The 24,361-nt window shown below is 42.5% G+C and overlaps 1 protein-coding gene across 6 annotated transcripts in view; it reads left to right on the forward strand.

Annotated features, from left to right (window-relative positions):
• Positions 1-24,361, forward strand: part of emid1 (EMI domain containing 1) — a 106,146-nt gene that overhangs the window by 61,392 nt on the left and 20,393 nt on the right. For 5 of the 6 annotated variants that reach the window (XR_016094350.1, XM_088935837.1, XM_088935835.1 and 2 more), the window contains exons 4-9: positions 13,748-13,837; positions 14,689-14,750; positions 15,210-15,342; positions 19,138-19,182; positions 19,715-19,822; positions 23,442-23,591. Coding sequence is in view for 5 of the 6 variants with exons in the window: in XM_088935837.1 (XP_088791963.1) it covers positions 13,748-13,837; positions 14,689-14,750; positions 15,210-15,342; positions 19,138-19,182; positions 19,715-19,822; positions 23,442-23,591 (588 nt within the window). In the remaining variant the exon portion in view is untranslated. The remainder of the gene's footprint in view (positions 1-13,747; positions 13,838-14,688; positions 14,751-15,209; positions 15,343-19,137; positions 19,183-19,714; positions 19,823-23,441; positions 23,592-24,361) is intronic. The other variant, XM_088935838.1, reaches the window with a different exon arrangement.

Consider the following 24,361-nt stretch of genomic DNA (forward strand, 5'->3'; position numbering starts at 1 on the left):
TTCGGTAGACTTGGATTTGAGGGTTATTCTCTCCAGTGTTGGCAGGAGCATGAGAAATGTTGAAAGAAAGAGTGGAGCCCATCCAGCTTGTTCGGTCGTTGGAGAGTTAAGTGAATCTACAGTTCCTTCTACCCGCATGCTGAAGCGTCTCTTCCACCTGGATGGGGACCCAGTTCCTGTCCCCGGCCCTGAGCAGACGGGTTTTTCTTTCCAGTTGTGTTTTTCTTTTGCTGCTGGGTCTGCTGTAATCCCCTGAATTTACTCTTGTCTGTTCCCCTTAGGAATGTAGGTAATTGAATCAAATCTCCTGTCATCTGTTCCACACCAAAGAGATTTAGTTAATTTCATCTAAGATTAGAAACCATTCTTTTCGATCTTATTTAAACTTCTTATTTGCTTGATATTAATTTAGCACATTTATCATTTTTAATCTTCTAGTATTAATCCCACTTTATTTAATAAACGAATGAATTCAGCTGCTACAGTTCTGTTAGTGTTACAGTATGTTTGTAGTTTGTCACTGGCAGTGTTCTGTTCTAGCAATTCCGGTATATTCTTCAAATTGGATCTGTAGCATAGTGTACATGTTCTCTATTCTTGTTCCCTTTTATGGAAGCTCTCTGTTCTGTATTTTATCTTACTTTCTTCAGTAAATGCTCCAGGCCACATTGTTCTGGAAAGGAATTACTAGTTTTCAGGAATAGAATTATCCATAATCCTATTATCTGTAATAGAAAGTATCCTTTTCCATTCTCTCTGCCTCATTTCTGCTTAGTCTCTGCTTTGTTAACATCGTAAACCCTGATTTCGATTCAACATTTCGAGATTTAAAGTATACTTCAAAGACTACTATATTATGGTCACAGTTCCCCAAGGATTTATCACATCATATACTGTATGTTTATTCTGTCCTGGTTATGTGAAAGGACTAAGTCCTAAAGGACACCTCTCCTTGAAGGTGCCTTTGCAAACTGTTGGGTGAAGGAAGCCTGTCGCACATTGTACAAGCACACTGCCGACTGCTGAGTCTATTCATTTGATTGGGAGTTGCTAAAGTTTGGACCTGTGAATGTATTACGTGAACTTAGTACAAGCGTAATAAATGCAAGTTCTTGACTGAAGTTCAGGAGAGATAACACCAACTAAGCCAATCTCTTTGATTTGGTAATCAAGTCAGTGATTAACAAAATTAGCCATATGTCTCATACGTGCACCTAATATATAACGCCTTTTTTCGCATTTTACCTCATACATACTGTACATTTGAACCAAACTGGTTGAGTTGTGCTGAACCAAGCAAGCCCACAGCTTTCGTATAACCACTGTACTCTCGTGGCGTCTGCACGTTCCTCCAGTCTTTGTGTTTTTACAGCGGTAGTTTCAGGTTGTGCTTGTCTCCTTTCGGGGTTTCAAGCCTCCTGGTCCTATGGCCAGTGGGGAGCCACCTAACAAAGTGGGTGAAGCCAAAACTATCCTACCTAACACACTCCATAATCATTCACCAGGCGTGTGATTCTTGGAAATCGTTATTCCTTGTGATCAGCGATCTGGAAAACAGGTGTCAAATCCAGAACTGGTGTGTTTTATGATAGTTAGGGTATATTGAGGATAGGTACATGGCTAATTTGAGAAACTGAAAGGTCGACACTGAGAGGCAGCCGGTGAGGAGAGTTCTGCCCTTTTCACTCCAGCTTCACACTGACAGTAGTAGTTCTGTAGTTCTGGTCTGAGGGGGGGCAGTCTGCTGAGCTTTCAGGGTGATGCTGCATTCCCGCAGGGCGAGAGACTGTTAGTTGGGTTCCTCACAGAGCCGATGTGAAAAATGGACTCTGGCCGGGTGCTGGATACGCATGGGGAGGGTGCAGGGTGGAGGCTGGGGAGGGTTCTGGCCGAATCGTGCGATGGGCTCCCTCCAAGGTAAACCTGCCAGCGAGAGCTGGCCTCTCACTCCCTTTTTGACTGCTCCTTTGACTAAACAAGAAATCTTTTCAAACTCTTATCCGCTGCTCTTCAGTATAAAAACTCAAAGGCAGCCCCCTATCAGTGAGGAACAAATTATTTCAGATTTTTCTACGTCCTGCTACAACAAAGAGATTTACAGCACTTACACCCTCTTACACATACACTTGTAAATTAAAATACAAAACAAAATGTTGGTCTTTAGTATTTCTGTGGCCCTCCTGCAGCCTGTCGTTTTTTTAACATAGTTTTAAATATTTCAGAAAAGCATGACCATTAAAGGAGAAGTTTCTTATCAAGATGTGCAGCAAGTCTTTTATACACAGCTGACATTCTGTAACCTTTCCCAGTCAATTTTATTTACTGGGTTTAATGAAAATGTATTTTTACTGGAAGGCATTTCCAAGGGGTGACACGGCAGGTTCGAAGTGTTGCACCACTTTCTGCCAGGTTTGATGTTGAAGGTTCAGAAAGAGGTGGAACCCAGAGCATCCAGCTGTGCTGAAATGCAGACCTCAGCTGATTTGCCATGCTGATGGTAGTCTATGAGACATTATTTCTGGGCAGTGGACTCACCCAGCATGGTTCCAGACACGCTGGAAACTGAAAAATCTGCTCTGTAGCTACACGTTTATTGAGCATAGACATTTTCTCCAGACCCAGAACATGAGACAACCCGTGTCTCCTAGCTTTTGTTGCAGCTCAGCTATTAATTACCAGGACTAATCAACTACCTAATTTAAATATTTTCTTTATTAGATCTGTTTTTTTAACTTTTTTTTACATTTAGTCCAGGGTCTCACAAGTACCTTGGTGTAGGTGTATTACTGCCAAGACATTTTAAGACATGACGTTCAGTCTTTCCTAAGTGTGATTAATAAACTCTTCCCCCAGTCCAGCTGTCTAAACTCTTCATGGGTTACTACTTGATGATTTACAGACACAGTTGGGAATTACAATGAATTAAACCCTCATTTTAAAAGGAGAACATTTGTGGTTTTTCATTAACCCATTTGCTTAAATTGGGGGAGGAATATGGTCATTAAAACCTAATACCTAAATGAGGGAAGTTCTGAAACAGATCCAAGTTATTGCAGACTAAATACATTTACAAAAAAGGTCTAATCAAGCAGAAGGTTCTGTTACCCTTAATAATTAAGAGGTCACTGGAACAAAGACAGTCCATTCCCAGACCAGTGCTGGACAGTATGGATCTAGACAATGATAAAAGCGGCAATTCAATTTATCTCCTTAACTGATTCAAGGAACTCCCCCCACTCCCCCCCCCACCACCAGCCTTTGTGTAAAGACATACTTTGTAGACATTCTTAGTCCTGAATGTAATTCCTCTTTAATTTCTTCTTGTGCCCACTGGATCCTTGTTTTACTATCCTGCACCAATTCATGGGTGTGACTTTGCCTTTCAGGATCTTGAACACATCTATCAAGTCCAGTTTGCAGTGTATATTCAAGGCCAAAGGCATTCAGTTCTTTTAAAGGGTTGAGCTACTCAAACCCCCTTGTTTGCGTTGTAGCTGTCCGTGATCCCACTGGGCACATGTCAATTTAAATTTCCACAACTGATCTGCAGTTTGACATTCTTTTTTCATTATCCTAATGCACTGCTGAACGTATCCAGTGGAATACTGCCATTTCTCTGCTCCGGATTAAATAATTTACTCCAGCAGCCAGTTGACATTACAGTCACTCTGAATGTTCACAGGCAAACACTTCCCCGTTCCTAGACTCACAGCTCCCAGCGCTAATCGTGCAAAGGAGACGGCTGTGCCTCACAGGCCCTGCTTTCCAGCATGTGGTGTTAATGCCTTCCTTATTTACCTAACAGGAAGTTTGGATCTCCTGCAACGCTGTTGTGCCTTTACACACTGCCCCCTGTTTCTCCATTAACTGTGTGACATCTTCCATACTTTGGAATGGGACTCAAACAGGGGAAGATTTTACTGGTAATATTAAGTTTAATGAAAATCTTTGTGCTAGTCATGGTGTTTTAACCTTTGTTTAACTGTTCACTTAATATCTGTTTCTCAGTCAGCTGCCCCACACCTCATCACTGATGACATGACAGAACGTACCAGTGTACAATCATAGCAAAGAGTAAGAAAACTGTATGAAAGCACAAATACTTTTTCCACAGACTAAGTCAAAAAAAAGGTATGGTAAAAGATGGTAAATAGCTTTAAAATGTGATTGACTGTGTTGCAGCACGTAACTGTAGTTACCATGCCCTTGGTGTGTATTTTGTGTACCTCATAATTATGTTGATTTATTTGAACTTCGTGTCAGTAAAGGATTTGTATTATACTGCACACTGGTATTATGTGAAAAAAGTAGGAACTGTGCAAACAGGAGCATCTGAGCTAAAGTCAAGAAATGCACTATACTGTTTTTACATGAATAAAATATAAATTTCTTATGGGTTATGATTTGCAACATAAGAAAAATTAGAAAACAATTTCCAGCATTATCACCATCATTTTCATGGTGATAACTGTGTCAAAACTTCACTGGTAAAACCGGAGTAAGCAGCCAGTTTAATTATCTATTTTGTTAAACCTGTGGATGTTCTGAAAAGCAGTTGCTTTCCATGGTCATCATGTAGGAATGTATTTACACACTATAAATATATCTACAAAGTTCAGCTAGTAGTGCATTGTAAAATTTCAAATTTTGTGATGATGCATAGTTTTCATATACACACCGATACTCATGGAAATAAATTTTAGATCCACACACCAAAGGACTGTGCTGTAAATCCGACAATACTGAAGAACAGACAAAGACAAATTGCAGTTCCTATGAACAGGAGTTGTTGCCTCTCTGTTGAGGTGCTTGCCTACAGTATGCTGAGATCCAGTCGGGACAGACATGACCACCCTACACAACAGATGTGCACAGTGATGTACTGTACTGGAGGGATCAGTAACCTGTAATTATATGAGTCAAGGGGGTCTGTGGTCCAGTGGCTTGCCTGGAGCTGTCTGGAGTCCTGACCCAGAGCACCTTGAGCCTGTGAAGACTCTGGAGGGGATGGCTGGACTCTCTGTGGTGGGGTCTGGAGAAGGAAAAAAAAAAACTTCCTTTCCAGATTATAGACCTGCTGGAGTTGCACATCTGTTACATTAAAAAACCTAATACAAGAGCCATTCAGTTCTTTCAGAAGAATGCAGGTCTGGTTGCCCATAAAAGCGACTGAGTTGCTGAGTGTACCGGAATAGACCCGAGTCTGTATTTTGCGGACCTGCGACGTGTTGCCTAATTGTAGTGTATTATGGTAAATGTGCCGGGCGGGTGTTTAGCGGTGCCTCCAGCAGCTTTTGTGACCTCCGAGCACCGTTTTCTTTTTCAAATACTTCACCTTTGAAGAAAAGAAACATGTGGGGTTGCGTCATGAATTTTGAAAAGTTTGGGATTGCCCTTTCTTTTGCTGCTGAATAAAACCCCCCTGATCTCTAGCACTGTCTAGATTAGAAGATGTAAATGATGCCTCAGCATAAAAACACCAAATTTTCCTAATTTTGTTTCATGAAACCCTCCAAGGTCAGTGTTTCCTAATCGTTTTCTACTGTATACGTTTCTGATACTTGCATGTAATACTCTGCACTTATCTACATTAAATACCATTTGACACGTGTTTGGCAGATCCCAGTTCTAACTTTTTTTAAATTTTATTTGCATCTTCTTCAGTGTTTTTTTTAACAGTCCTATTTTGAAACAACAAGAAAATAACCTTTTGCAGAAATGCTGTAATCCTTCTACTGATATGAATGAGGAGGATCGAAACAAAATACTCATAACTTGCATCATATTTGTAAAAATATGCAGAAAACTGGAAAGCTCTCTTGAGGTTACGTGCAGTAGTTAGACATTTTAAGCTCAGGATGAGATAAAGGTTTAAAAGATTAATGCTGTCGTATTTCTAGATAGGAGTTCTGCTCCGCTTTCTGTCATCTTGCTGACAGAGACCATAAAACTGCAAATACAAAAATAAAAAAGCCAGAAAAAAGCTCTTTTCCTGACATAACAGAGCACTGATTCAAGGAAGATGTTTCTGGGACTGTTGCAATAGAGCAAACTTGTAATTTTGCTTCACCAGTCAGTTATCTTCTCAGTGACCGTGGCCTTGTTGGCTTAGGCCTAGTCTAACACTTCTATGGGTCTCCTTCAAGACAGTCTGGTGAAACAACAAACAAACTGCGTCTTTCTTGTAGTGTAGGCTTAGCTCATTTTTCAGTCACTGTTCCTAGCTGGGCTTTCAGTTTGTGGTTCTGGAAGTCTTCCCATCAATCCATAATTGACATTTTTAATTAAACCGCCTTTCAGTCTGGTTCAGGTCTGGAGAGCAAATGTAAGAGCTCCACTTCTGTTCACCCAGGCTAAACGATGTAGAAGGAAATGTTTACATACTGTATGATCAACAGAACAGAAAAAGAAGCGAGGGAAAACACACACCATAACTGCTTCCAGGTAAACCGCTTTGCGCTGGATCTGTGAAATGAGTACACTGCCGCCGTTGTGTTGAGATCAGAGCTCTGCACGTGTTTATCTAGGTTTCCCCTAATGGAATTGCTTCAACTGCAAGCAGTTCATTTAGCCCTGCAAGGCGCCAGTCAAAAACTGAGCAAAACGACATAAATTTTCATTAAAAAGCACTTTGGCACCTAATGGATCACACATGTCAACTATCGGTAGCTAACATGTTCTAATGAAGTGTTACCTAATGTCCTTGAAGCATTGTGGGACAGAGATTAATGAGCGCAGGTTGTGTGTCCATTCTCACTCTCCTCTCTCTGTCGCCAGTCGTTTGTCTGATATCTGCCGTCTGCTTGAGAAATGCTGACAATTTGATGTGAGAAGACGAAAACAGATCATTGAGAGCATTATTGTGGTTTCACACCACGATGGAAGGCAACAGAAATGACCTCTTTCTCCGACCCCTTTCATTTTAAACATTTCTGGCAAATAATGTTTTAATCATGTGAATTTTATTAGGTAAATTGCTTTCTTCATTATTTTAATTACTGCTGTTACAGATACAATTATTATGGTTTGTTCTATGATCATTAAAAATAAGAAGAAATAATACTTCTTCTAAGGAATATAATAAAGTTTACAAATGGAAGACCCATGTGGTCCATCCAGCTCATTTGATTTTTCTGTTGGATCTGGAGTTCTCTTCAGAAAAAAGCCAGAGTATACGCTTCAGCAGCACGGATGGATAGCTTGTTCCACACTTCTACAAACCTCTGTGTACGAAAGTGCTTTCAGTTCTCAGATTTAACTAATGACAGGACCACCCTGTCATGTCCTCCTGCTTCCTTTGGCTTGTGTTTCCCTGTTGGTTCTGAGACAGTCCGCTGTGTTAACTCTGAGGATTGTGAACGCCTGGATCAGGTCCCCTCCTTGGAATGTCTGTTCAAGACTTGAAGGGCTCTGTCTGTGCCAGTCAGTGTCATATCTGTCTTCAACACGTCATACTAGTATTACTCAAAATGGTATTTTTCATTATCTTCCTCAAAAAACTCTGCAAAAATATCCATGCAATCAACCATATGACTAAATAATTTAGTGATTGCATTTCTGATTCACACAAAGTATGTTTGCTCAACTTGACAATAGGGATACTCTCTCCCTGTTCATTTTAATTTCAGCTATAGAACTTTTCTCTGCAGCGAATCTGTGTAAGGACTTTCTGGAGCCCCTCTCCAGAGGTGAATTTAAAAAAAGATTAAAACTAAAATGACATTATGTAACTTGTAAGAATACTCTTAACGGCCTTAAAAGCTCACCACAGTGCAAAACACAATGAATATTTGATTGACTAAAATCGGTTTTCAATATTATTTCTTAAGTTTGTTGCCTGCTTGTGTGAGCTGTAGATATCAGCACAATGTTGAGCTCACTGTATTTAATTGCAAAAAAAAGAATCTCTGAATTTTATCCTTTCAGTCTCAGTCTCACGCTGCAGTGCGGTGATCTGCGTTCTTCCTGAAGGCCTGTTTTTGCAGTCAAGAGTGCGAAGGCTGAGTGTGATGTTTCCCAGCCTCCCTGGAATGGTTAACTTTGTGAACCTCCGCTGGGGCGACCCTCAGTGAGCCCCTGACCATGATGTTTGGTTTCCTGGGGAGGGCTTGTTTGGGTAACCCTAACCACAGTGGGGGGAAGTTGTTTAGCTTTCGGGCCGGCTGTCAGTGTGGCTGCCAGATAGCCTCTTCAGCCCTGGGCCTCAGCCAGTAACCGGGCCCGAGATGTCAGGCTGTGTGGGACAGAGCGCGAGGCCAGGGCCGCTGGGACACGAGGAGTCGGCCTCTTCAACATGTGTTCCGAGACCCTTGCAAGATATTCAAAACTATTAATACACCTGTACTTACTTGCCACAAAATGAGACTTGTGTGGTTTTCCCCACTCTCTCCATTGTTAATGCAATACCTTGTTTGATTCAGGCTTTATTTTGTGTGGAATACATGTAGAAGTCAAAGACTCCATTGTTAGTACGCCTAGTGAACATTTCACCTGCAAATGCTTGAGCTAGTATGAATAACATCCCAGTTAGAAGCTGATTCATAGTAAATATAACTCAGTAACCACTCTCATGGGAACATTATATCCCTTTTAGTGGTGCAGAGTAGTTTTAGTTTGCCAAATGCACAGAAACAGACTTCTGTAGAATTAACAAAGTGTCCATCCAGTGATCTAGTCCCTCTCATTCAGGGAAAGACGTTAATGTACCACTGTGAACCTTGAGTGACCTCCAAGGGCATGACGTCTGTCACTGAAAAAATTCAAATATAACTTCTGTATTTGATATTTCTGTATCAAAACCTTAACTTCTGTAACAGTTCTGACGTTATGTAGATCACTTTATAACTATAAGTTATGGCACAATTTATCCTAATTGTGTACATGGCGAATTTGTTCATTTGAAAGATATTATTTTCCACATATTAAGAGGGCTTTAAGGCTCAGACAATTCAGACATTAATAAGACATCCCTCAGACAGGATAAACATTTTGGGATTTTGCACATATGCTATGTATTCAGAAACACATTATTTTTTCTGTTCCTGCAAAGCAAGAGGACAGCGATTGCAAGAGGTCATAGCAAAATATAAGGAAAAAAGAGGCCCACTTTAGTGGCTGTATAATGGACACTAGAGAACTTCCTAAATCTTTTAAAAGCACACCAAGAGCCTCTCCAGCGATAGAGCTTGATGTATTGCACTTTCTGCAGAACGGCTCCAACTTGGCTTTTTTAACAGTACATCCGCCTGGAAAACTAGCCAGTCCTGTTTTTGGTGCCCTCTCTTTCTAGTCTGAGTAAAGGACACTGATGTATCATTGCTCCAGTCCTTTACAGAAGAGAGCACAGGACAAGAGCACTTAAACGTCCCTGTAACTACTTACAAGACTCTGACATTGGACAGGATGTGATGCAGATCGTCAAGGCTAATTTAGTAAGAAGGAGATTAAGCTTATTAAGCCTAGTCCATCCTTGGGAATTCAGTGCATCACTGCTATGCTGCTGCTGCCTGATTTAAACTGTGAACTCTGTAACCTAACCCACACATTTCAAGCTTTCTAAGACCTGAACTTTCTCTACTTAAGCTGGGGGTGCAGTTCCTGTGAGAAGGGGTACGTTCCTGTGTGAGGGGGAGAGAAAAGGGAGAGAGTGAAAGAGGCTGGGAGAAAAAGAGTGCAGAAAAGAGAAGCATAGTACTGCCAAAATCTGCAGAGTATAAAATGGAATTTTGTATGTTTTTGCTGGGGTTCCTGGCATTTATGAGCTGTGATCTAGAGAAGATAGATGAGGTGGGGGGTTAATTGTGGGCTCAGAGGGGGAATATTTTTAATCCTTAGCCTGTGTGAAATCAGACCTGGCTATCGATTCAGTGCTCAGCGAGGAACCTCCATTCAGTATTTTATTAACGGCGACAGGCAGATGTACAGTTCAGAGGCTCACATCATTTTACTGCCAGAGTCCTGTGCCAGTGCACACCTTGGATTTCCGCACCTATTCTAAAGGCAGTTGTGCCTGAAATAGATACCTGTGGTATGGAAACAACGCCCTGCTTTTATCAGAGCTAACAGAAAGCTGAAGGCATCGTCATGGACCAGGATTTGCACCCATTTTTGGAAAAAAAAATTAATAACTGTGACAAACGATAGGTCAGTGTAATTGTATTGCTTGAGACATGGCGAGTTCCAGTGTCTCGGCCGGAAACCTAAACTTTATTAGGTGTCTTGCCAACTGGATCTTTTGCTATTGAGTTTGTCATCTGAACCTTGACTCCAGTACTTTGAGCGGGGCACTTTCACCTGTACCCTTCACAGAGGGATATCTTATTCAGATGAAATAGCACTAAAGCAACAAGAAAATGTTCACAGTTTGAGACAGCTTATACTATGCTTATACGTTTCCAGGTGATCTACAGTAATGATCACAGTCAGCCAGAGTGTTGAAATGGCTTTAAAAGATGAACAGAGTGGCAGATGTGCTCTAGCCAAACATGAGGCAGGGGCACCTGAGGCGGGTGAGGTTTTATAACCTGTTCTTGAATTTACCCATGACATTGGGATTTAACAGCCTTGTGAAATGTCTCTTGAGATCACTGACTTCCACAGTCTAGACAGGGCCTGTTTTTAACTTCCTATTAGAAAAACAGCACCTCCTTCGAAATTGTGTTGCTCGTCACTGTACTGGGGGACTGGAATTTATGGACTAGAGAAACGCTTTAACACTCAGCCCCTGGAGGGCCACAGTGCCTCCTGGCTTGCATTCCAATTCCCCAGTTTTCATCTACGTACACACGCTGGTAAAAATATTAAGAAATATTATCACTCAAATTAGGATAATGTCAGTGGCAGGCAAGACACGTCTGGCTCCAGGAGTGTGAAACAGACTTCACCTTTCCAGGCTAGAATCATCTCCAGATCTGTGCAGAAGCTGGACTTGCCACTGGAATGTGCTGTTCAATTCCACACAGTGTTATTTTCATCACAACCTCAACTGAATGTGAAAAATGAGGTTCCATTCACCTGCCATTCCATCCATACATACAGTTTTTAACCACTTCTTCCAGCTCAGGGTTGCAGGGGAGCCGGAGCCTATCCCAGCAGGCATTGTGCACAAGGCAGTCTGCACTCTGGTCAAGACACCAGGCCATCACAGGAAAGACACACAATCACACCAGGGCCCATTCTCCCAGAAGTCAGTTAACCCGTGGGTGTGTTTTTGGACTGTGGGAAGAAGCCGGAGCCCCCGGAGGAAACCCACACAAAGACGAGGAGAACATACAGACTCCACACAGACAGCACCCCAGGTGTGGAATTGAACCCAGCAATGCTAATCACTACTCCCCCTTGCCACACATTGACCTGCAGTTCTTTTCCAAAATCATGGAACACACAGAAGATACAATATGTTTTAGTCACAGAGTAATATCTCAATTAGAGAAACATAAGTTTAGCTACGTATGTTAATGCTTCATCCCCACCTCCCACCCCAAGCTTAGTGCTTCAAATGTGCAGGCACTGTACCTTTAAGCATTTATGCAATTAATCAATTAAACCAACTAAGTAGCTGAGATACTAGATCCACCAAGATCCAGATAACACTGTGGCTCTCCTAGAGCTGAGTTAAAGACACCAAGTCTAGACTAGACTAGAGGGGCCTTCTGCTGGTCACGCCACACCAAAATCAACAGAAACCTGGATTTCTTCGATGTCTCCTATGTAAGCACTGAACAGGCCTTACCTAGCTTCTCAGGTGCGATGGAATCAGGCTTAAGGGCTAGTTCTACACCAGGAGTGTCCAACCCTTGTCCTACAGAGCCACAGTGCCTTCTGCCTTGCATCCCATTTAAAGCAATTAGGAATGACTCCTTTGGCACCAGTGGTTATTTAATTAACCTGTGCTCATTAACGATTAAATCAGTCTTTAAAACATATAGGACTGTGTCTTTCTAGGACTGGGCTTAGGGACCTCTGCTCTAGACTATACAGTGTGCTGTTTCTGTGAAGAACAAACAAGCCTTGTGTTCCGTATTTAAGGTGGTGTTTAAGCCTTTGTTCAACTTGATGAATAGAAACACAACACATTGTAGAACAATCAAAGCTAGTCTTATGAATGTTTGCCATGGGAAATTTGCAACAGCATTCTTTTAGGATGCTCTAAGTTTTGAACACTGTATTACATCAAAGTTTCTGTGTGCTTTCACCAAGCTCAGATCATGTATTTTCATCGCCACATCTGTCCAACATTTGTATCTTGCTTAAATATATTATTGCTCTGCTCTTTACTATTCTTTAACCATGGTTTTCTTTAGTATATAAGACTCTGTTTTTACAACAGAAAGCATTACTAACAATACTGTAGAAACTGTTGATTTTGATATTAGCTACCAACATGACTACACCTGAAAAAATGAAAATTAGTCTGCCATTTCATCATTTGTGTTTTGTAGATGAGAATTTGCTGTCTGCACAGAATATCAGTACTATTGTGATTATCTTCTAATGGTTTAATTCCAAATGATTTGCATTCATAAATTCTGCATGACCTGTACTTATTCCACAAAACCTCCACTCGTGAGCACAGTTTCACAGGCTCTTTCATGACGAAGAAGATGGGATCTCATTTCAGTGTTTCATACAAAGGACAGCACAGGGTCAGCAAAACCTGGATGTCTGACACAGGCAGGGTACCAAGACTGTGAAAGAGAATAATTTCAGCATACCTTACAACATGAAACCCAAAGTCCTTCTGCTTTGAAATATTCTCAGGGGCTCCCAGGTAGCACTGTAAGATGCAAACCATCAGGCCTCATGCAACTTCAACATCAGAGGAAACCATAAACCTTAAAAAAACAGGATATGCCTGGTTAAAAAGCACGAAGGTTTTTTTAGGAAGAATTAAGCAAATTGTCCCTCGGTTACCTGACGGGACACCCTGGCCAGCTGCCCTGCTCACAGCAGGCAGGGCTCCTCTGATCCATCGGACCTGTCCAGAGCAGAACCACCCAGCAGTCAGAGCCAGAAGAACCTGCCTTTGGTTGTCAGCCTTGTAAAGCAAAATCCTGGCACCGCTCTGCTGTGCAGCAATAAGTGAACTGCACCCTTTCTGCAGCCATTTGTGCTAGAACACTCCCAGAGAGGACACCTCTACTGGTCTGGCATGACCCCTGTTGCCCTTGCCCTCCTCCTCCCCAGAGCCCCGAGCACCTCTGCCCCCTGTTTTGGGTTTTCAGTCTTTACCACGAAAGACTGGCTGGGATACACAGGCTTCGGAGGAGAAGACGGCTCTTGGCCCATCTCATTCATTCGGTTGAAAGTAGCCAAAGGAATGTCATCTGTCGAGACATTCCTTCTAGGAATTCGGGAAATCTGTTTGATTTGACCCATATCTCTGTGTCAAGGTGTGCCACCTGTTTTTAACCCTGACTGCACTATTTGAATGAGTTTATTAATATACAATTAAGACACAAAGGTTAAGGAAACTGAAAACAGAAAAAAATGTGAATTACATATGGTAACCCTTTGGCTCGTCATACCCAGTATTACTTCTGCTGATTGCAAACATCTGTGTTGATGTCACTGTGAGTGTGAGAAGATTTCAGACACATTTCTGATCGCCATATTTAGAAAATCAATTTGGTATCGTATTGATAAACAGTGACAAAACCTTTGTTATAGTACTGTAGATAACAATGTCAAAATGTTCTCTGTGGCTGGCCGGGCTGGGATCAAAGACTCGTTTCATTTCCTTCCGCAGAACCAGGGAACAATCTGGAAGCCCAGGAGGCCATAAGGAAGCAGGCCGCCCTGCGCCAGCCCCCGGCACGAAGCAGAGACCCCCCCTCTGGTGAGTCGCCCCACTGCCCGCCTCACTCTGACCAACGTCCCCTTGCTCTGTCAGATCACACCTGCTGCCTCCAGAGCTCTCCTCTGTCTTGGCCGTTTCCTTTGAGTCTGTGCCAGTGAGCACCAGAGTCCAGGCAAGTCCACCTGGGAAAGTGCAGCCGTCACAGCAGGGTGTATTCTAGGGTACGTGGCCTACAGAAGTCCCCTTTTCCACTTGCCTACATAGATCTCGCACCCAGAACTTTCTTTCTTGTATCTCTCTCCCACCCCCCGGCTCCCTAGCTCACTCCCGCCAATAGCGAGGGGTGCCATTCCTTTAGTCTCTCTCTTACATTCAGCAGGATTTAACCGAACTGCCCTTCTAGGATACGGGGCCATGGTAGCTCAGACGACAAGGGCGTCTAGCTCCTGACTGGAAGCTCCCGGGTTCAATCCCAGGGAGGGGACAGCGATGGAGCTTGCTCTAATTCCTTCCAGACGGCTCCCAGGTCCACTCGGCCTGCTTTCCAGATGAGCACCGGGGGTTAATCCTTCCGGGGGTAATAGGCTGGCCGGAGCATGATGCTGACCACATCGCCTCCACCTCCAGTGTCCAATGGTCAAGAAAAATGCTGGCCCTTGCCCCCCATTCCCCCATGGGCCTTGATGGCCTGAAAAGGGACCGACCTACCTTCTAGGATACGCTGAAAAAGCCTCATAGACAAGTGCGCCAACTTTCTATGAGCCAAATGATCGATCAATGCCAGTGTGTTCCTGAATCTAGAGCGATTCATTTATCTGTGATCTTCTTAAATTGTGCAAGCGTTTACAACTTTATAAAAACGTTTCATTTGTGTGCTTCTGCGTCCGCAGGTTGTCTGAACTGTAGTCGGATCGCCACCCTGACTAACAGGCTGAACTCTTTGGAAGCCAAGGTAAGGCTGGAGCTTTCTCCTCAGTTGTCTCCGATGATAATATTTCTACAATAACTTCATAAGAGAAAACAAATCATTCAGTGTATTCAGCACAGAGTTTTTTACTTTCTGCCCCAATTTGCCAATTTGGTCTACATTTGTTCTTGAATGATTACGGCAAATTAGTCTAGTTTTAGAATCAGATGAACATGTTTTTATGTATTTGATCCTTTCGAAAAGATACATTCTGTAATTCTCACTGAACACGCAAAGATTTATATCCCACCCATTCCCAGGGGGTCTCTTTTATATTCTGAATCTAGTTCAGTTTTCCTGATAGATCTGTAAGATGTCACATTCTTCTGAATAATCATTCTATACAACATTCAGATCATGAGGTTAGGATTTAGTTCAGTGTGGGAGGCACATAATGGTAAGAGGTCATACTCATTAAGACAATTTGACTGCTGTGTCTTTCAGGTCCTGCTCCTGACTAATCCCTCCACCCCTCCACATAGTCACCTGCAGGCCAAGGGGGCGCCTGCAGCAGAGTCTTCTGGCCTCTGGGGGGCGTCACCTGCGAAGGGCATTCCCGGAGAACAGGGTCCAACAGGTGAGGGAAGTTTTGTCATTCATTGAAAGTCTAAAGACTCCTAAGTGACAGTAAGAGTATAGGAATGTGATTTTACCCTATTGTATCCTCACTGGATTTGCAGCTTCCACCTGCTTCTTCATGTCTGACCGCTCAGAGTAATGACCCCTGTCCCCACATGGGGATGAGAAAGAGGCCTCTCTGGCCGACCCTTCCTCTTCTGTCGAGTTGCAAACTCCTACTAGTCACAGGGGGCTGAGCGCCGACTGGAGGAAAGGCGCGTCCCTCACTGACAGCTGCATGGGTCTGCAGGTGCTCGCGGGCAGCCAGGAGAGTCTCGGCTATCTCATCCCGACGCCACCCCTGGCGGTGCTGAGTCAGCTGGGCACTGCCTCCTGGGAAAGCCCCCTTGCGCTCGCTCTGGAGAAATAGAACCAGATACTACAGGGTTTGGTTTCCTAGTCAAACTTCTCAGGGAGCAAAGTCTGTGACTGAAGCCAATCACCGTGGAGCACAAGAGGAGCACCGCACGACAGTAAACAGACAACATGGGTACAAGCAAGCGAACATCTTGAGAAACGTAACACAAGCATTGTTCTCCACAAATAAACATCTTCAAAAATATAATTCTTCTTTATAAATATATATTTAAAAATATATATTTTGGACTGTGGGAGGAAACCCTCATGAATACAGTGAGAATGCACAAACCCTTGGTGTATCGCTACTGAGCTGCCCATGGTTATTAATATTAAGTGACAGTTTTCACATATATAAATGCTTTATTTGTTGATATAACACTGTTAATATTTTTAATTTGCATTTATGAAGTGTAATTTGCAGCCCCTGGACTAAAGTGTTTTGAAGCAAGAACTTGAGAACTTTCTTTTTAGCTTTCCAAAGAACTAGGACTAGAAAAGACTATGTGTGATCTACCTACAGCATCTGATATCCCTGCCCCAGCTTTCCTGTGTCCACCCCTATCTGCACTGCAGTACCAGCCTCCCCTGTCTCTCCAGCCACCTCTGTCCGTATAGCGCCCACCGACAGCCCTGCTCCCCACAGTGTGTGTGGGTTTCTGTGTGGTGCCCCTTTCCTAAAATAAAAATCTTCTTGCACTGGAGCTCAGCCACGAGTGGTTTTAACTAAAATTAGAGTTCTTCTTAATTCTCTTTCAAAAAAAATAAAAGCAGAATGATCATTTTTTTAGCATGCAAACCCATGCAAGTAAATTGTTTTTTTTTTACCTGAATTTCAGCATAGTTTCCTTTTGTCAATTTCAAACTGCAGCTGGCAGAGCTAAACAGAATATTGTGAAGGCTTTTGTTGTTGTGGTTACAAAGGAAAAAACAGATGAAGACAGAATGACCGAGTGACAAACTCCAGATACCAGATCTTTTGGATCACCAACATTCTCGTGCTCTAAGTCTCTCATTGCCTTACTTGTCGGGTGAAACATTTTCCGTGCAGAATCTACAAATCTCACAGGCAGATACACTGCATTTCATCACATCTCTGGAGCACAGACATCACAGGGAAGCTGATTTTATGATGTGTCAGAATTAGTTCACATTTAAATCTCTTAAACTCACCATCTGGGGATGAAATTGTATTTTACATTTCTGTAAAAGGCACAGTACCAATATCAAAGCATCAATATCATTACTCCCATATTCTGATGTATGTCCAGTATAAGATTATTTAAACTTTTTCCGTTTTCTTGGAGACCCGATCCAGTGTGTAACAACTGTGTACTGTACAATATGGACCTGGACTTTACTGTGCTCTAGGTTTAAGGATAATGTCTTGTAACACTGAGTCTGGGAAAAATCACTTTACCTTGGTGACAGTGTATAACACAAATCTATTTCACTGACAGAGTACAATGGAAGGACTTTTGTTTCCAAGATTCTGTAACTGTATCCCCTTTTGACACAGAGACATCTGCTTAGAGATAAAGCTTTTTTTCTGATGGTTTGCCCTTCACAAACCTTGTGAGGATTCCTTTTAAAAAATGCCTGTTTGTCAAAAGACTGCAGAGAGCATGCAAGGGTCTGGGATCAAGAGTATCACTGATATTCCCCTTTCAGGTGCCACAGATGATTGTTGTGCAATGCGTTTCACTTCATTTCTGTATTTGTAAAAGTGATGGAATATGTTTAGCAAGGTCTGAAAGTGCTACTGTTTTAAGGTACAGTATTGCCTGTTAAATTGCTATGCTGCTGTAATTAAAATTACAGTTTTGGTGAGTTTTATTGACAATCCCAGAAAAGCTGGTGGTTGATTACTCAGCAGAAAGTAGATACCATGGAAACCGGTTGCCTTAGCACAAGGGAATCTCCTTTTGTCTTTGAGGAGATAAACTGCCTTTTCCTCTCTACCTTCAGAGAGGAAATCGGTCATGTACAGTTCAAGCTCTTGGGAGCTAGAGACACCTTACAGTATGTCAGTGGTTCATTGGAGGTCCATGTGAAAACATGTTTGCACTATTCTGAGTGTGCAGAGCTGGCGTAAAGCAATCCTGGTGGCTGCCAGAGCCAAGCAGCTTACAGTGGTGCCAATTGGCGCACTTCTTGTAAAAATGTGGAACATATTTCTGAGAAACAGAAGTAATTGTACGTTTGAGCGGAGGTGATTTGACAGCTAATTAATCGATGCTCAACCGGTGTTGTTTTTTCTTCTTACTTCGCACTTTTCCCTGGCTCAGTGCCTCACGAGTGTCTTACGAAGGAGAGGTGGAATTGGAGACGTCTGTGGTAGAAAGAATGCTGCACAACGGTCAAACAGAACATCAGGTTCTGAGAAAAACATGAATCGTTACAAATTTGCTAATGCTATAAAACAAAAAATGTGATGTAACAACCTTGAATCATTATTTATGTGACCATTAAATTGTGTAATTTAGACCACTTTAAATTACATAATGCAAGTAATCGGACCTAAAACATTTTAAAAGGTCATTAATTATAGCCACCTATTTGTACTCCAGGGTACCTCTGTATTGAAAAATGAAATCGTTATAGAGGCAGCTGTTTGAAAATATGAGTAAATAGCTTTTGTTACCTGCATTTCTGTCTTGTGTAGAACACAAGAACATGGAATGAAACTTGTTTTGAAAAAAAAACATTTCAACTTGGAGCCCAACCATAGATTAGTATAATAAATGACTCAGGCAATTCTACCCCAGGCAGATAAAGATACATTTATTAAATAATTATTTTCACAGCATAAAGCAATAGTATCATGCTGGTCAACTGTCCAAAACACCAGTTATGGCAAGTGAATCCATTATTTTTATCTTTTTTATCTCTTTTTCTTTCACCACTGTTATGATAACAAGAGATAAGAACCAGATGCTTTTGGCAACAGAAAGTTTTGTGGTACTCCTTTTACAAAATGTTTCGGGCCTCTTGGAATTGATACAATCAATTTATATCACAAGCAGTAACGTTTTTTTGTTTGCTAAATGTGTCAATGAAACATTACCAGTTGCCTTTGAAAGCAAAAAGGTTGCTTTGACATTTCCTCCCCCAGACAGTTAGATCATAGATTTTGTGTGGAAAAAAATGTGCTTCCCTGAAAGTTGTTTCCTGCTTCCTGGACTTAATTAACAGAGATACAAATCTTTCAGCTCTTGTGCTTCTTGCATTTGCTGAAATGCTGGTATTTGTATGGGATATTCAGAGTAGATTAGTGACTGGCTTCTTCATAATGGTGCTTTAGTATCTGAGATGAAGCTTCAAAGCCTTGTATTTAATTCTGGTGTTATTGTACTCAGGTTCTGGACATTCTTAAACCATTGTATTTCTCTTGAAGGTCCTCGTGGAGAGAGAGGAGAAGATGGCACTCCTGGAAGAAATGGTATGAATTGACTTCTTCCTTGAGTTTCTCAGATTGTGGGCAGGTACTTGAGCACTGTAGACTGTCTGTTGCCCAAGCTACAAAGGCATCTGTAGCTGGAGAAAATCCCCTGAAGCACCAGGTCCCTCCCTCCCAGAACACTGGGATTGAAGGGTGCAGCCTGGCTGAGACTTGAGCCCCCCTTCTGTGGCCCAAGAGGAGTTCGCTTTTCCTATTCCAAAGCAGAGAATGTACTGTTAGTGCTTTGACCACTCCATTGCTGTCGCAAAGGTCGAAAACTGTTTCAGAACCTAAGCAGCAATAAATAAAACACAACTGATTTTTAAACTTAAGTTTTAATTATCTCCCTTAGCCTTGCAGTCTCCCATGCATATCTTTATGCTCCTACACATATCTGTATTTACAGAAACCATGTGCTTTAATCTGGAGATCACTGTATTCCAATGACCTTTGAAACAGTGTAGTGAGATGGAGGGTCCGGGGTGCTCAGGTTTGCAGTCTAAATCCTCCCTTTCTCCTCCCTACTGCTCAGGGCTGCCGGGGTCCAGAGGACTGCCTGGCCCCAGTGGGCCAAGGGGCGAGGCAGGGGTGAGGGGCCCCGCAGGAGCCCCAGGATCGAGAGGCATCCCCGGGCCTCCAGGTGAGTGCAGCCCTTTCCTTCCCATGGTTCATATATTTCAGTGCCCCTCTGCGCTTACACCAGGGGCTCTCAAGTGGAGGAATAAGCTCCCCTTGAGGGTTGCATGTTCAAATCCTTGGCGTGATACTGCTGTTGTACCTTCAAGCAAGGTTCTCAGACTGCTCCTTGGCTTCTGTATAAATCAGTCTCAAATCTGTCTCTATAAATTAGAATTAATATTTGATTTTCCTATCTTGTTATATAAAGAAATTAATACAATAATTTGATCACAGAACTTTGCACCTCTTTCAATTTATATACAAGTTGAAATACAAATACAATTGAAATGAGCTCCCACAACATGTACAAAACCCAAACCCAAATGGTTAATTCAAGTAACGTTTGGAATCAGTTAGTACCTGTGATATCTCAAGGGTAACAACAGAGTGTTACAGACAGATCATGACCAGTCCAGTGTCTTTCCTGAAAGATGGTGTAATGGGCATCTGTTTCCTGAATGAGGAAATCAGCTATCTGCCCCAGTCAACCCTGTGGCCACCAATCACTGCATCAGGACCCCTTGTCCTGCAACAACCGCAGGAGAATATACCATGAGAAACATCATAGATAAAAATTCATTTCCTCTTTCCTCACTGCCCAGGTGTGTCAGTTCCAGTGTGTGTATGTGAATCAGGAATAGAGGGTGGGGTGTTCAGAGCAATAACCCTTATCCCTTCTTTTCTGTTCATTATGAAACTCCTGGTGCCATAGTCAGGGCTAGCTGAGGACTAACTGTTCTTGGACATAACTAAGACAGGTATGTCAGTGATTGGACAGGGTATTGTTACCAAGGACAGTTATAAATTACCATTTTTGTTTTTTTTAATTACCTTCCCAGGATCAAATCCTAGTTTCTGATGGGCTGTGACAGTGAGCACAGAACAAAAGGAAAGGCAGTCTGACCTGCCACCATAGCCCAAAATAGAAACTCCCTCCTGCATGGCATTGCTGTTTTCCCATAACAATGAAGAAAACAGCACATTCCTGGAACACCTGTTTCTTTTGTGTTTTTTGTTAGTCCTTAAAGGAGTGCCTTGTGCTCTTTCTCTGAGGTTGTACAAGATCACTTGTACAAACTGCAGCCTTTTCTCTAATTATAATCTAACTATGTAATTACTTTAAGGCCCTGCATTTCCTTTTTAATAATGAATGCATGTGTTATATATTATTCCCAAAGGACCGCTAGATAAAATAAGTAAAAGGAGTAAAACACTTTTGTTTTTGCTTCCTTACTAATGAAATTGTTTAAACCTAGTGTACACCACAAAATTGTTCTTATATAAACAAATAAGAAGAATAAATAACAGATTGATTCTCAGATAATTATAATACCAGGCAAGCGCAATGTGAGCAGGCAAAGCAGACAGGCCGGAACAGGGAAAGCAAAGCACAAAGGAAATCCGAAGGCAATGTCCAGTGAAGCAGGGTTAAAACCAGGAAGACAGGGTAGCGTGTCACAGGGAGAATCCAAAATACATAGTTGAGAGCATAGCAAGGTCGAGAATCCAATGCAAGCACGAAAGCTAGGAACTTGAGAATTAGAGAGGTTATGATAGAACTCTATGACAGAGCCCAGAGCAGTGTCAGAACAGCCCTTAAATATCCTGAGCCACCTGAAGTGGGCGTGAGCGTAAAAGTGCCTCCAGGTGGTCCAGGTCTCCTGTCAGATGTCACTGGTGAGTGGAGGTGTGGCCATCTGCAGTGTTAGTAAGAACTCGTCCCACAGCGCACCAGCAGCGACGAGCATGACAGATATACTTTCTTAAAACACTTTAAACAAGCTGACACATTATACAAGTTCAGAAGTTTAGGAAGAGTGATGTAGGAGTTGGAGTTTCACCTTAGGCCAGTTTGTTTTATCCTGTTGGTAAAACAAATCATTCTCACCACATTCTTGATTATTTCATTCTTTTCAGTCTTAATTGAAGGTAGCAGTTAAAGAGGGAAATGTGAGATTCTTGCCAGCCCCAGGCAGTGTTGGCACAACTCTGTGTAAATTATTGCTTCCTCAGGTTACTGAAAGGAGCTACATTTCATTTATTGCACACAAGCGCTGCTAATATCATCCTGTATTATAGAGTGTTAAGTTGAGCTTTTCCAGTTCTCCTCAGAGCTCTTTAAATGGATTGCCTTTACACAATCTTCCTTTTAATATGGACCAACAGTAGACTGTGACTGGGCTGTCTCTGCTGTTGATATTAGTGATTCCAGGCAACCCCCTTTAAAAAAAAATATACAACATACTGTTTTCTCCAGTAATGTTATGTTAAAGAGCTGTATTATTTGCCTCCTTCCTGTGTTTTTCATCCTACTCATTAAATCTTGGCATCAGGAGAATCTGAAACTCTATACTTTATTGCATCTGTTTAGACTCCAGATCACTATTAATAAAAAAAAATCTAATTTACAGTCATTGAAGTCCACTAAGCAATTGAAAAAATTCTGTGGTAATGGTGATGATGATTTTGTGTACTATTCAATTAAGCCTACATTTGCTCTCCATTTGCATTTTGACAAGTGAAGGAAAACTGTTTTGTCTCAACTGTCAGCTGTCCTGTCCTGTTGAAGAGTGATCCAAAAGCAAAGGTAAAATCAGAAATCGGGGGGAACAATCAAGCCTTGTCTGAATGAGCAACAGCATCCCAGAAGTGACCATTTCCAGCTAGTATCTTTTAGCCACAGAATGTCGTCAACCACTGCTCAGTTCAGAGCATGGGTATCCAGTCCTGATCCTAGAGGGCCAATATGTTTACAACTTTACAGTTCTTCCAGCTCAGCTATGTCTAACCTAAATCCGTTCATTGTTGGAGCAATTAACAACTTCTCCTAACTCTTCAGATAACGGTGATTTTTAAAGGCTTAGTAATCTCCAAAACCAGGAATAGAAACTAGTGGTTTCCTGCATAAGAAAACAAGAAAAACTATAAATGAGATGTCTGTCACAAATATTACTTATTTTGCATGTACTCAATGCTCAATATTTCTAACTGGTAGTATACTGTGGAAAGCCTTAATTTTCTACTGTATTTCTGTTCCTGTGGTGTGAACAGTAGATCAGCATCAGATCCTGCTTGCTGAAGACATACTGAAGCTATGCTTGTGTCAGCCTTATTCTGTACTTTGTATATTCCTGAGGCTCTGTTATCCTTTCATTAAGCCCGCTTTTGTGGTGATGAGACAAGGATTGAACGACGGTAACAGACGAGAACAGGCCATGATCTGGAAGTTGTCGTTTCCACGTGTGTCCTCTGCAGGAATTAGGCTTTGTGGGAATGAAATGTGTAGTAGTCCCTTTTTCTCAGAACCTTGTGAGTTCGCGTTGACTTCTTGATCCAAAAACCAGATGTTGCATTTCTCAATGGAAAGCCCTGACGTGGTTTTCTTTCGGTTTTTAACTATCACTCATTATCAGGTGTGAGACAGTGTGTTTATTGGATGTAGAAGGTGGCTGGGGGTTCTGTCCACTATGCTGCTGCTCTTCCAGGAGGACCACCAGAAGCTCGAAGCGGCATTGGTTTGTCACCTGGTGTCCAGCCCCGCTGTCCGTCCCGGCCTGTCTCACTCTCTGTCTCTGTCCCAGGAATCCAGGGACCCCAGGGCCCGCCAGGCCTTCCAGGGGAGAGGGGCTTTCGTGGTTCCCCAGGGCCGCCTGGGCCTCCCGGCCCCCCCGGACCCCCTGGGCCTCCAGCTCATCCCAGGATATCTGACCCCGGGTACCTTGGAGACCACAGTAAGCCATCCTCCCCGCTGGCGCGCTCCCTTTCGCCTGGGCACTTCCAGCGGTGACTGTTTCAGCTGCAGGAGGCGGTGTGGGCCAGCTCACCGGGCCTTCTCCATGGGACACTGCCTCAGCACACAGCAGATGTTCTCAGCCTAACCCACAAACAGGAATCACCTCTCGTCACAAAGGCGCTTTGTCACAACCGGGCACCTTTCTAACAGGCTGCCAGGGATTGATGAGAAAGGAAGACTGCGCTGTCCTGTCTGCTCCCGGAGATGGGTGGTCCGTCTCCGGCAGTGCTTTCTAGGGGAAATGTGGCCTTCCTACTGTAGCTCTCCTCAGAATGGAGAGGAGACTCTGACATCCCGTCTCCCATCTGCCTTTAAAAACAGTAAAGACTAAGTTCACTTCAGTTTTGTTTTCGTACAGTGCCGCTCACATCAAGCTGCCACAGAGCACTTGCACAGTTATTTACACAGCCTATACAAACGGGCTTGTGCAGTACAACAAGTCAGAAGGAAATTCCTGAATATGAATATGTTTATCGTGTGATAGAGTAACTGTATAACCACAGGGCACGGAGGAGTATGATGTATGATGTATTGGTAAAAAATAAACATCTTATTTTGCAAACACATAAATACACAGAGTAGGAAAAAACAAGGGCTCTCATTTTGTTTGTAAATCAAATGGCTTGACAGATATCACGCACAGTGTAGCAGACCATCTATGGATAAAACATTTTTTAATTTACACATCTTCCATTTCTCAATGACTTC

This window comes from Atractosteus spatula, chromosome 17, assembly GCF_055471065.1.
Source record: "Atractosteus spatula isolate fAtrSpa1 chromosome 17, fAtrSpa1.hap1, whole genome shotgun sequence".
NCBI lineage: Eukaryota > Metazoa > Chordata > Actinopteri > Semionotiformes > Lepisosteidae > Atractosteus > Atractosteus spatula.